Here is a 14,604-nt window from a genome sequence, read left to right as displayed (position 1 = left end):
TGGGTTGGATTGCTGGTGTTTGTTAAGTGGAGTAAAATTGAAGCTTTGTTTTCCCCAGACACTCCAAAGACAAAGCTGGTGGCAGAAGCTGAGCTCTGCTGGAGTAAAGAGCTAAGATGACCACTCCTGAGGTCAAGGAAAACTTCCCTGTCTGCACATGCACAGGAAGGTTCCTTGGGGGTCAAAAAGGGAAGAGGCACCACCCCATAGTAAGTGTGGACATATCCCAACAGGCCTCTGCGGTGGAATCCACCTTAGCAAAAAGTTGCGCACGCATGTTGGGGAGGGTCTTAGAACAGGTCAGATGTGGGAAAATAAATGAGATAATTGGCCAAAGGTAAACAAAGACCCGGAAGGACCGTCCTACATAAGTGATTTAAATCACCTCTTTACAGCGCTCCTCCTCATTAGAGAGGGCGCCCAAAGTCCTTCTCTCCAGGTGTGTATGTCTGCCTTGCTTCTGTATTAAATAAAGAAACCTTCTCTGTGTGCTCTCCCACGTATTGTGCTGTGTCTCTAATAGTAAAATTTGTACCTGTTTTTGCAGGTTTTGCCTCCTTGAAACATTTTTGCTTTCAAACGGGGCAAGAGCCAGGGAACTTTGCTTCTAGCCTCTAGCCCCTGCTGGACTAGCGGCTAGGATTCCTGGTTTTCACCCAGGCTACCCAGGTTCAATTCCTGGGCAGGAAACTAAGATGTCTCTTCAAGACCACTTACTGCTGTCTCTCTGAGATCAGTACCCAGGGAGGAAAGACAGAATTCATGCATAGTAAATGCTACTCACAGTGAAATGGCCACTGATAGGGGGTAGGGATGGGGGAAATGTTACTCATTGAAAGACGCCACGCTTGGTACTATAGACACACCAGTGAACAAGGAAGGGATGGTCCCTGCCTCCAGAGAGCTTGCTGTTGAGTCGAGCTCTGTTCAGCTTCAGTGACCCCAGTCTCTGAGAAGGGCACTGTGGCAGAGCTGGACAAGCAGCCCAGGACACACTGGTTCTGGTGTCACCTCACCATTAGCCCTCTGGTCTCAATTTCCCCTCTGAAAAGGAGGGATCTGGCTAGATGACTTCCAAGGTCTGTTCCAGTTCTAGCGTTTCATCTCCTAATCATATACTGAACATCAACCTTATGTCCCACTATGTGCTGAGAATTCAAAGATGAATAAGACAGTGGGTTCCTCCTTCGTGGAACTCACAAACTAATGGGAGAGGCAGACATCCAAGGAGACAATGACGCAGTGTTGCAAGTACCACCACAGAGGTGTAGACCCACACATCTAAGAGTCTACGTTACCATCCTAGAGAAAATCTGCAAAATTTCCAACATCTGAGCCTTTTCCCCCCAGTTTCATTGAGATATAATTGACATACGGCACTGTGTAAGTTGAAGGCATAGAGCATAATGATTTGACTTACATATACTGTGAAATGATTACCACAATAAGTTTAGTTAACATCCATCATTTCATATAGATACAAAAGAAGAAGAAAAATGTTTTTTTCCTTGTGATGAGAACTCAGGATTTACTACCCTAACTTTCAAATATAGCATATACCAGTTGACTGCAGTCATCACGCTGTACATTACATCCCTAGTGCTTAATTATCTTATAAACTGGAAGTTTGTAGCTTTTGATCACCTTCTTCAAATTCCCTCTCCCCCTCTGATAACCAAAAATCTGATCTCTTTTTTATGAGTTTGTTATTCTTATTATTTAATTTTAGATTCCACACATAAATGAGATCATACAGTATTTGTCTGACTTATTTCACTTAGCACAATGCCATGTTATCACAAATGGCAGGATTTCCTTCTTTTTTATGTCTGAAATATATATATTTTAGACATATGTATGTCATATTATATATTATATTATTACTAATATAATAATATATTGTTAATTAATATTAAATTAATATATTATTAATAATAAATTATTATAATAAATAATAATATATTATATATTATATATAAAATTATTATATATAATGTATATATATATGTCATATAATATATATATCACAAGTGCTTTAGCCATTCATCTTTAGCCATTCATTTGTCCATTCAGTGGACACTTAGGTTGTTTCCATGTCTTTGCTATTGTAAAAAAACATGCTGCTGGGGCTTCCCTGGTGGCGCAGTGGTTGAGAATCCGCCTGCCGATGCAGGAGACATGGGTTTGTGCCCCAGTCCGGGAAGATCCCACGTTCCGCGGAGCGGCTGGGCCCGTGAGCCATGGCCGCTGAGCCTGCGCGTCCGGAGCCTGTGCTCCGCGACGGGAGGGGCCACAACAGCGAGAGGCCCGCATACCGCAAAAAAAAACCAAAAAAAAAAAAACAAAAAAAAAAGTAAAAACATGCTGCTATGAACGTGGGGGTGCAGGTATCACTTCAACATAGTGTTTTCATTTCCTTTGGATATATACCCAGAAGTGGAATTTCTGAATCACATGCAAGTTCTATTTTTAACTTTTTGAAGAACCTCCATACTGTTTGTCACATGGGCTGTACCAAGTTACAATCCCACCAACAGTTCACAAGGAATCCCTTTTCTCCACATCCTCACTAGCATCTGCTATCTCATCCCCATTCTAACAGGAGTAAGGTGATAACTCATCCCTTTCTTACAAATATATGGTAGATTGATGGCATTCACGGTACCAATTAATGGTCTCCCTGTATCCACACCCTTTGCCCTGTAACTCTGTAGTCCCTCCCACTGTGACCCCGGGCTTGGCCATGTGACTCACTTCGGCCAATAACAGGACACTAGTAGATCTGATGCAAACCAAAGCTTGAAAAAGTGCTTGTGTATTTCCACTTTTTCTCTTGCTTCTCTATGACACCATGAGAACAAGTCTAGATTAGTCTTTGGAGAATGAGATGGCCCATCCCAGCTGAGGCCATCCTGGATTAGCTTATGGTCTGCTGCCTGCCAGACACATGAATGAGCCCCAGCCAAGACCAGAAGAACACCCCCTTCTCCCTATAAGCCCTTCACTGTTGTGAAGTCCTCTGCTTCTCCTGCTGCAGCCTTGGGAGTGGAGTGAAGCGAGGACAGGGCTCTTCCTCCGGCTTCTGGTTCAGCAACCCCGTGACAGCATCACTACTTACACAGCGAGTAAAATGTCCCATCTTTTCCTCTGACTAACAAGGAGTTTGCCACAGAAAGCATCTGAAAATAAATTATACGTGTGACATGGTTTCTGAACTATGCAAGTTTTATTCCAGGATCTTTTTACTTTTCTTCAAACATTCCCTCTAGGGGTGAACGATCCCACCAAGAAATTAAATAGAGTTAGAAAAGAGCCTTAAAGGAATCCACTTGGCCCCAAGATGGTGAGCCAAGCGTATTATAGGGTCCCTGAAGCCCTCTGTAGCTTTGGTATTTGTATCTTCCCTCTAAAAGAGCTGAACAATATTGCTGTAGTAGTGGTCCTTAAGGAGCATGTTTCAAAGAGAACCAACCATTTCCCCTTTAATGTGGTGATTGAAAATGCAGACTCTGATCAAACAGACTTGCCTTCAAATCCCAGCTCTACCAGCTTATGAAATATGACACTCCGGGATATATACTTAACCTCTCTAAACCTTGGTTTCCTCATCTTTTAAATGGGGCTATTAATCATGACTACTTCATAGAAATGTTGTGAGGATTAAAAGAGTTAATCCTTCCAAAGGCATACAGTAGTCACTCAGGCAAAGTAAGCAGCATTGTCACGCCTTAGAAATTCCCCAAGCCATAGAGAATTCTGATCTGGAAACCTTCTGAGTCAAGGATGGCCTCTCAAAGGCATTCCACACAACTGCCTCTGAGTTTTTGTGTCCCTTTTCCCTGTATTATGTCTCTCTATGAAAACAGACCATTCCTCCCTCCAGAGCCCTGCAGGAAGAACTGCGTTAACGGCTAAAAAGACCGGAAAGCAAGCCAATCCCTTGTGGCAGGGAGTGCCAGTAATTAGAGAAAAGGCGCCGTCATCACCATTCTCCCAAGCAGTTAATGCATGACAAATTGTGTGCTCCAAAGTGACATGAGTCTTTCTCTAGGTTCTGGTACATAAATGTATTTAGTAGCTTCCTCTTAGGTCAAAGAAATTGGAACAGACTTTGAAACTGTCTATTTTATAAATTTGTAGAGTCAGCAAATGGCTGATCTCTGGCACAGAATACCATTCTTAAAAAAAAAAAAAAAAAAGATTTTCCCCCTTATAAAAGTGGCAGATGCTTATAGTATCAGTTAGCTATTGCCATAATAATGCTGCATAACAAATCACTCCAAAATTCAGTGTCCTAAAACAATAATCATTTATACTTGCTCATGCATCTAGAGGTTGACTGGGGGTGACCTGATCTAGTGCGCTTGGCTCTGAGGTACAGGGGGGCTTAGGTCTGTATCCCCTGCCTCTCAGGCTCCTTGCACCAGAGGGCTGGCCTTGATGATGTCAGAAGGGCAAGAAAAGGAGCAGAAACACCCAGTAACTTAAGGCCTGAGTACACACAAGCCCAGCCACATTCCAGGGAACACATCCCATCACATGGCAGAGCCCTCCACCAGCAGAGAGGGGAGATGTACTCTGCTTCTCTCAGGAGGAACTGTAAAATCATATGCAAAGGTCATGGATACAGGCAGGGCCGGCTTCAGGGACATGTCACCCGTGCAGATGCACCTGGGTCCCACGCTCAGAAGGGTCCCACCTTTGGCTGAATCCTCTGCTGTCAGCTTCGTAAGATTCCTAATAACTTTTCGTCATGGAGCCCCATATTTTCATTTTTTACTGGGCCCTGCAAATTACACAACCAGTCCTGGATACAGGGGACGGTGAAGAATTGGGAACAATCATGCAATCTCCTGCTTAACAAACTGACTTTACACTATAGAAGTGTCATATCCATTCCCCAGCTCCCCCAGCCCCCGCTTTCAGAAGCACATCGTGGAATTTCTGCAGTGCAACCAGGTTCACACCATTCAGCTTCACTTCACACCGTGATGCCTCCCCTAAGACAGACGTGTGGTTCTGATACGCGTGAAACGGGGAGGGGCATTGGCGGCCATCAGTGACTACACTCGTGGCCTTACCACTGCCTTGTTGTCTGCAGAATGAAACTTGGAGCACCTGGCGCCCCCGCCACCAAACTGGTGATACCTCCCCAAGGGACTCAACACCGTCACCGTCACCTTCACCCTCACCCCCACCCCCAACCCACTCATCGTCCTCTTTCTTGTCACACTGCAACTGCTGAATGAAGAGAGTGAAAATTATCCACACACTAGAGCTTTTTACATCCACCACTGTCAGAAAACCTGCAGTGAGACCGGACACACTCTCGGGGAAATTCAGGGGGTGAAATGGAGAATCGCAGATTTGTCAAACCAAAGGGACATCCCAAACTATGCAACTAAGTCTCCCCTCTCAGGCGGGCTCCGTCTGACTCAAAACCATCGCAGACATCAGGCTGTCTAACTCCGCCTAAGGGAGGTGAACATTTCTTAGCCCCCAGGACGACCAACCTCAAGGTTAGATGACAGCTGCTTATGAAGAAAGTTTCTCTCTATTCTCAGGCCAATCTCCGGCTCTCACTTTAGTTCACTTCCTCTAACCATTGCCTGAACTTGGAGACGCAACAGGAGGCCCCTAGTCAGTGTCCTCCCCACAAGGATCTTTCACGTGCCCGAGAGCAGCCATCTAAGCAACGTCTGCTCTCCACGCTCCCAAACCCGCACCTGACAGCGACCCTCGGAGGGACAGCATGCCCGGCGGGGAGCACAGCGCAAGAGGCAAGTGGCTCTCGCCGTGGAAAAATGACTCATAAGCACAAATCGACACAAGAATCCTGCAGTTCAGACAATCACCCAAAGAACACATTTTCTGATAATTATAGAGCTAAAAATGGATCCACTTTGAAAACCCCTTCCTTTCTCCCGAGAAAGCTGAGGAGGTGGTTTAACAACAATCAGCTGCTGAGATGCATCACATTCTGGGGTGTTTAGGACATGAGTTCCAAGAAATTTCTTGGAAGGTACAGTTCCCAGAAGGTGGTGATGCTGACGAAGTCCGTCAACCCTCCCCACCGCCCCCAGCACGTGCTCACAGCTTGGGAATCTGAACTCAGAAGCCCATTCAAAATGAGCCAGGAGGGGCTTCCCTGCTGGTGCAGTGGTTGAGAGTCCGTCTGCCGATGCAGGGGACACGGGTTCGTGCCCTGGTCCGGGAAGATCCCACGTGCCGCGGAGCGGCTGGGCCCGTGAGCCATGGCCGCTGAGCTTGCGCGTCCGGAGCCTGTGCTCTGCAACGGGAGAGGCCACGGCAGTGAGTGGCCCGCGTACCGCAAAAAAAAAGAGCCAGGAGAGAGGAGGCCCAGGCCTTCCTGCCCTATGACTCTGCTCAAACGTCAAATGACAGTTACCCAAGGAAATGGAAGGAGGTGCTAAGGGGGCTGCCAGCCGGCGATTACCTCAGCTTCCTTTAGCACCACCGGTGTGCTCGGGGATGTTACAGAAAGTTTTAGGTATCAGCTAAGTGTCATATAATAGTAACAATAACATTTAGTATGTGCCGAGCATTGATGAGCTAGACGCACATGTATTATCTCATTTAATTTTCACGACTCCACGAGGAGGGCGCTGTAGTTATCACTCCCACTTCAGAGTCACACTGAGGGTTACACAGATAATCAGGACACAGGCAGGAAGCAGCAGAAGCCTGTATATGTCACCACCACCCTCCACCACTCTTCCAGTGCAAGGAACCAGAACTGGCTTGAGAACTTATTTGTAAGGTTAAAATACAGACTACAAGGAGGGGAGAGGGCATAAACACACAGGAAAGGAATGGGATGGAAACTGTAGGCTAGAGACCTTCTATGTCATAATGAATACAATAAAGAGTTAAATTTGATTTTAAAATACAAATATGATGTAAAGAGTACATGTGGTAAAATATAAGTTTTGTGCTATGTCATGGACACTGTTGAAATGAAGAAATGAAAAGACTATTATGGGACCTAACCAAACTTAAAAGCTTTTGCACAGCAAAGGAAACCATCAACAAAACAAAAAGACAACCTATGGAATGGGAGGAAATATGTGCAAACGATGCAACCAACAAGGAGTTAATCTCCAAAATATACAAACAGCTCATACAACTCAGTATAAAAAAAAAAAAAAACCCAATCAAAAAATGGGCAGAAGACCTAAACAGACATTTCTCCAAAGAAGACATACAAACGGCCAAGAGGCACATGAAAAGCTGCTCAACATCACTGGAGAAATGCAAATCAAAACTACAACGAGGTATTAGCTCACACCTGTCAGAATGGCCATCATCAAAAAGTCTACAAACAATAAATGCTGGAGAGGGTGTGGAGAAAAGGGAACCCTCTTGCACTATTGGTGGGAATGTAAATTGGTGCAGCCACTATGGAGAACAGTATGGACGTTCCTTAAAAAACTAAAAATAGAGCTACCATATGATCCAGCAATCCCACTCCTGGGCATATACCCGGACAAAACTGTAATTCCACAAGATACATGCACCCCAGTGTTAGCTGCAGCACTATTTACAATAGCCAGGTCATGGAAGCAACCTAAATGCCCATCGACAGATGAATGGATAAGGAAGATGTGGTACATATATACAATGGAATATGACTCAGCCATAAAAGAGGAATGAAATATTGCCATTTGCAGCAACACGGATGGACCTAGAGAATATTATGCTTAGTTGAGTAAGTCAGACAGAGAAAGAAATACTGAATGAAATCACTTCTGTGTGGAATCTAAAAAATAAGACAAATGAACCTATATACAAAACAGAAGAAGACTCACAGACATAGAAAACAGATGTATGGTTTCCAGAGGGGAGAGGGAGGAGGGGAAGGACAAATGAGGAGCACGGGATTAGCAGATACAAACTCCTTTACACAAAGTAGGTTAAGTAACAGGATTTACCGTGTAGCACCATGTAGCACAGGACTGTAAGGTAGGACCCCGGCAGGGGCAGCCACAGGCCATTGCCTGCTGTCTGGCTAGAGTCAGTGGTCAAACAGCACAGAAAAATGAGCAAGGCTCAAATGTGATGGATGCAGGTTATTGCTCTGCCAGAGAATTCAGGACGGTACATTCAAAATGGGTAAAAAAGGGCAATCTGCAGTGTGAAAGACACTTGGGTGTCAGTCTTAAAGAACAAACTAGAGCCTATGGAAGTGACAGCTGGAGCTGGTTATCGGTGTCCAAGACATTATCTGGGAACATAATCTACAAATTCATGAAGTACCCTTAATACCAAATGTCATACGTTATTTTCTTAATCATTTTTTATTCCTCAGATCACTAGTGCTTTCATTATCTGAGCTTACTTCCCCACTGTGACACAGGTGTGGAACTATGACATACTGAGTCTCTTGGTAAACATTAAAGGACAAGTAATTAGCTAGAAAAATAATTGACTTCTTGATTAAGCTCTCTCTCCCAAGGAAAGGTATCATTAAGTGAAATATAGAAAAGATTTCAAAGGCTTGCAAAATTGTTTCCCTTCCATCAATTTTTGGCATGGCATTTGGTTTCTCTCCTATTCACATAAGGCTCAAAAACTTCTTTGGGGTTGACAGGTGGCTTTTCTATGGGCTGTAGCGCATCTGCTCTGAACAGAGATCGGGGATGTCCTTTGGCTCAAGGCAATGGACACTGTTAGTTTTACATGCAAGTTGCTGTTCTCCACACTTTGCTGCAAAATAGTACTCGCTTTCCTTACCAGAGAGTTCTGCCACAGGGGTACCCCAGCTACGTCACAGAGTCCTGCTAAATACTAAACTTGAGCTGCACATGCACACGTGAACATGCACGCACACACGTGCTTCCTGAATGCATTGAGGGCAGCTGTGACCTACTGCCCATCCATTCAGAGCAACGCTCTAAATGCTTGGCTCCCGCTGTAATAACATCTCCCTTCCCACCCCTCCGACTCTCGTGATGATGCTGTCAATCAAACTGCAAAGCTGAGTGGCGGGTTGAAACCTCAAAGGAAACCCAACAACCAGTTAAAAACTTGGCTGAGCCAAGGTGGGAGCATTTCTGAGCCCCGCATCAGACAGGAACGAAGGCTGTGAGGCAACATCAGCTGTAAATGCCATCCATCATCAGGCAAAGATAAAGAACCTCTAAATCCAACCAGAGGGCACTTGCAAATACCCAGTGCTGTCCTGACACTGACTGATGGCCATCCCTTTTAATTAGCTCCTCTTGTCTCTGGAGGTTTCCAAAGAAGTGATCACGTGCTCCCACCTCCTCCTCCCCCGCCACCATTTGCCTTGGTGGGGAGACAGGACCGAAGCAGGCACTGAGCCCCACCAGCCCCTCTCACTGTGTGACCACCGTGACCACGTGACCATCCAAATTCCGTCACCGGGTGCTTGCACTGACCTTTCGTAGAAGGAAGCAGATGCGCTCAATGTTCCTCAGCCGTTCCCTCTATCAGGATGCACGAGAAAAAAAAGGGAGGGGAGGTTAGATTTTCTGCTGAAAGAACATGAGAAGACCCCCGTTCAGCCCCTAGCAGAGCAGGCAGAACCCACCACAGATCCCTCCCAGTCACGACCTTCATGCTCCCACTCAAGTGGCTTTCCCTAACAAGAGTTTCTGCTCATACAACTCAACCGCAAAAAACCAAATGATCCAATTAAAAATGGGCAGAGGAAAATAGACACGCTTCCAAAGTAGACATACAGATGGCCTCCGGGTACATGAAAAGGTGCTCGATATCACTAATCACCAGGGAAATGCAAATTAAAACCACAGGGGCGGGCTTCCCTGGTGGCGCAGTGGTTAACAGTCCGCCTGCCGATGCAGGGGACGCGGGTTCGTGCCCCGGTCCGGGAAGAACCCACGTGCCGCGGAGCGGCTGGGCCCGTGAGCCGTGGCTGCTGAGCCTGTGCGTCCGGAGCCTGTGCTCCGCAATGGGAGAGGACACAACAGTGAGAGGCCCGCGTACCACAAAAACAAACAAACAAACAAACAAACAAAAATCCACAGGGGCTTCCCTGGTGGCGCAGTGGTTGAGAGTCCGCCTGCCGATGCAGGGGACACGGGTTCGTGCCCCGGTCCGGGAAGATCCCACATACCGCGGGGCGGCTGGGCTCGTGAGCCATGGCCACTGAGCCTGCGCGTCCGGAGCCTGCGCTCCGCAACGGGAGAGGCCACAACAGTGAGAGGCCCGCGTACCGCAAAAAAAATAAAAAATAAAAAAATAAAACAAGAACAACAAAACCAACTCATATCTGTGGTTATCAGAGCTGGAGAGGGAATTGGATAAAGGCAATCAAAAGGCACAATCTTCCAGTCATAGGATGTAATTCCTGGGGATGTAATGTACAACGTGATGACTATAGCTAACACTGCTGTGTGGCATATTTGAAAGCTGCTAAGTGAATAAATCCCAAAATTTTCATCACTTTTTTTTCTTTTTTCTTTTGTATCTGTATGAAATGATGGATGTTAACCGATTAAGCAATTAAGCAATATATGTAAGTCAAGTCATTATGCTATACACCTTAAACTAAATACACTGCTGTATGTCAGTTATATTTCAATAAAATTGAAAGAAAAAAAGAGCTTTGAGCTTTTCTCCATCTACCTGTCATAGTTATTTGTTCTTAACTGAACTTTCCCAGCAAACAGCATGGGCTCAGCTTCCCTCTCAGCCCAGCACAGGTTTCTGTACTTTTTCCTGCAGCCTCTGTGTCCCTATATAAGACAAACTGCAGAACGGGCACCACGTGCTCATGAATCCAAAGCCTGCGGTCGGGTCCCCGGGAGGGCTTCCCATTCAAGCCGCGAGGAGTATGTGTGCCAGATCAGTGTGTGAGGTGGGGAAGGTCTCTGCCCATTGGTTTTATTTTTCTAAAGTGGCTCTATTTCGAGGAAGAAAACTTCCCACTCAATTAGACACCAGCAGTGCCCCCGGGCTAAGACTTTTCAAGACGCCCAAGTCTATCTCCAGAGTCTGGCTCGCTGCCAAAGGAAGATGCTCCGGGGCTGGACAGGCGATGATGCTCGCCTGACACACTAAGTGCTGCCTCCCCTTTCCCACAGCGACTTCTGCGATTTCTGAAGCCACTCTGAACACAGCTGTGGCATCTCCCAGTGCTTCATTACTGAGGCAATTTGGTGGCGGTAGATGTGATGATAATGAGATTCCTCGTGGATCAGGAGAAGACAGGTGGCTGGGATACTTCAATTTCCCTAATTAAATCATACATATAGTGATTCCTGTGCACCCTTTAAGCCCAGAGGAAAGAGCCCACATCAGGACAAATTAGCATCCACATGGCTAGGAAGACAGACCACATCCTCCGCAACACACGTGTGTGTGCATACGTGCACATGCAAGCACAAACACAGCTGGGCACTGAGGCTGCCTAAATGGAGAACAGTGGGAAAAGGTGTGAGATAACAGGCATGTAAGAGGGAGGCTCAGGACACACGCTAGCTCCTTCCCCAGCAAGTCAGATCCTCTAAAGGACATTTCTCATTACTTTACAGTGATATTAAATGCCCAGCTGGCAAAAGGAAGGGGAAAGGGTTAACATGAGAAACTAGGAGTAAAAACAAACATTCCTCCTCTTCCTACCACATGGAAGAGGGGTTCACCCAGAGGGTCCAACCATATTTGGAGCTTAATCCAAAGAACCAGTGGGCCTCAGGCACATTCATTTAGAAATGTATCACACCAATCAGCAATTGTTTGTAACACAAGTCCATCCAGGGCTGGAGTTACCCAGCAGTGAAGCAGCTTTGTCAAGCACCTGAGCCTGAGGTGCTGCTTCAGAGGATCTACAGGGGCCCAAAGAGCTTAAAGATGAGTTAAATGAGGCTTCCAAAGCGTTTAAGTTCCTGCCAGGGAGTAACATCATAAAAACTGGGGGAAATGTGTCTAATACACTTCCATTTAGGGTTTTTATGGATTTTTAAAAAAAAATCTCAGACAAGAGTCCTTTACTTAAGGGCTTGAGTCTATCCATGAGATGTCTGGCCTTCGGGGCCCAGACTCCTTAATTAATTCATTAACTAATTAAAAGTGTGGCTTTATTATTATTATTTTTTGGAGTATAGTTGATTTACAAAGTTGTGTTAGTTTCGGGTGTACAGTAAAGTGAATCAGTTATACATATACAGATATCCACTCTTTGTAAGATTCTTTTCCCATATAGGTCATTACAGAATACTAAGTAGAGTTCCCTATATTATACAGTAGGTCTTTATTAGTTATCTATTTTATATATAGTGGTGTGTATACGTCAATCCCAATCTCCCAATTCGTCCCCCACTTTCCCCTGGTAACCATAAGTTTGTTTCCTACGTCTGTGAAGAAGTGTGGCTTTAATAATAGGAATAAAGAGTTGAGATCCAGCTTCTCTGCTATGCAACCTCACCCTTCAGTCATTCATTCTTTCATCAACAAATAGTTATTTGAGCACCTACTGTGTGCAGTTTCTGTCCTTGCACTGACCTTGCACAGAAGCTCCCAGTGGGACATACACTGGTCCTAATTTTCTCTGTTCTGCCTGAACTAAGGAACCTGCCAAGGTGAGATGGAAACAGGCTCCACAAACCTGTCTCGTGGTTTTGCCAACCTCTTGCACCCCAGTGTTGGATTCACATGATAGAATTGAGGGGCAGGACACTATTTCTTCACCAGTATTTACCCTGAGATCACACAAGGAACTCTGGGTGTTCTAAGTGAGCCGCTTTCTAATTGGAGCCCAAGCCACCAGGAGGAAGGAAAGCAGGCTCTTGACTCCCTGGCATTCCAAACAGAAGCACCTCTTGGACCAGGGCAGCTCTGTGCACCTGGTCGATGTTGACAAGCCAAGTGTGTGATGCTGGGGCCCAACACAAAAGCCTCCAGAAAGAAAGGAGACCCAAGGTGCAGCGCTTTCAGGCCTGCAGGAGCTAAGTTATCACTGGTGGCGGTGAGGCTGGCAGTTGGAAACAAAATGGATTTTAATAATGACAAGTTTCATAAGCTATAGCAAGTTTTCAGGTGGATCTTAGGGATCCTTCCAACTTGTCACAAAATTCCGCTTCACACAGTTGGCTTGGAAAGGGTGAGGCTCTCTTTCACAGGATCAAAGAATTTGATGCCAAAGGGATTATAAAATCAGGCTCTCAAAGGCACAATGTAGAGTAGGTGGTAAGAACACGGGCAGACTTGGGTTCCAATCCTGCCTTCACCGCTCATGAGCTTTGAGTCCTTGGATAAAAGTCTACAACTGGGTAAAGAATGCCTGTCTAGCATAGCTGTGGGGATTATAGGTTACATATATATAGTTCCTAGCATGTAGTGAAAACTCAAAAAAACAGTTCCAATAATAACCCTGTACTTTACAGAGGGTGACACCAAAGCCTGCTCCCCTCGTCTTTTGGTACCTCCCTAAGCTCCCCTCGTCTTTTGGTACCTCCCTAAGCTCCCCTCGTCTTTTGGTACCTCCCTAAGAGCACAGCCCTCTTCAGAGGGCCTGCAGTTAAGAAGAACAGAACCTCTTTGTCCCTGTCACTAAAGAATGATGTCATAAGCCTTCCAGGTTACTATTCATACTAATATATATTTTTCATATATATATATATATTCACCCTAGAAAATCCTGGTGTTCTCTCTAAAACTTTTGACTGAAACTATCAAACTATCAGCAGAACTATTCAAACAAAAGTGTGCCTTAGCGCTGGAAACCAGGACCTGGAAGCAAGTTCACCTCCATGCTGGCCCAGCGAGAGACGGACTCGCATAAACTGTGAGCTCCATCCTTTGGGCCCAGTGGTCCTGGTCTGGAAAGTGTCTGCAAAAGGCTCTGTCCACAGGCGGGGCTGGTGCCTGGCTCTGGGATGTGGGCTGCACCAAGTAGAGAGGCAGACAGCCAACATCCACGCCCACTCAACAGACATGAGGTCCTCCTCCTCTCCCCACGACGAGGCCTCTTTCTACATCCATTCCAGGGCGCGTGGGAGGGCGGCAGGCACGGCCTGACAAGCCGGATGGCACAGCAGAGCTCCGGGAGCGGCAGGTGCCGGGGCGGGAGGTCTCCCCCTTGCTGAACCCGGACCAGATGACCAGACGGCATCAGGTTCCCCAGGGGGAGGCAAGCTGACCTCAGGCCTGCAGAGCCTCCCGAGATGAATGCTTCCCGGGTGACGGATATGGGGTGAGGAGCTGCATACATCACCCCCCCACCCCCCGCAAGCCTCCCTCTGGGGGACCTGGCAAAGTGCAGGGCGGGGACAACCACGGTGATATGCTCTTACAGCTGCCAACATGGTGGCCAGCCTGAGCCTCTCTCATTGTTCAAGGAGGCGCGGGCAAAACCCACTAACGTGGGGCCTTGAGGACTCTGCAGCCACAGCACACAGCCCTCTCCCACCCGGGTAGCGGGACTGCTATACTTGACTTTGCATGATAAATAGAGACCCCAGCCTCCTCAGGAAGGGCCGCCCTGAGCCAGGCACGGAGGTGCAGCCAGGGCCGAGCCCGCGCTTCACGCATCCTACTCATCGAGACCTCACCCTCCTTCACAGGCCCTGGGTGGCCTGGGGTGACACCAGCCTTCCGCCC

The 14,604-nt window shown here is 46.6% G+C and overlaps 1 protein-coding gene across 3 annotated transcripts in view; it reads right to left on the bottom strand.

The window, feature by feature from the left end:
- Nucleotides 1-14,604, bottom strand: part of CNIH3 (cornichon family AMPA receptor auxiliary protein 3) — a 288,908-nt gene that overhangs the window by 57,714 nt on the left and 216,590 nt on the right. For all 3 annotated transcript variants that reach the window (XM_067028443.1, XM_067028436.1, XM_059069520.2), the window contains one exon: nt 9,423-9,470. In XM_067028443.1, coding sequence (XP_066884544.1) covers nt 9,423-9,470 — 48 coding nt within the window. The remainder of the gene's footprint in view (nt 1-9,422; nt 9,471-14,604) is intronic.

This window comes from Kogia breviceps, chromosome 1 (assembly GCF_026419965.1).
Source record: "Kogia breviceps isolate mKogBre1 chromosome 1, mKogBre1 haplotype 1, whole genome shotgun sequence".
Lineage (NCBI taxonomy): Eukaryota > Metazoa > Chordata > Mammalia > Artiodactyla > Physeteridae > Kogia > Kogia breviceps.
The sequence above is the reverse complement of the archived record's forward strand: the minus strand, read 5'-3'. Positions and strand labels throughout refer to the sequence as shown.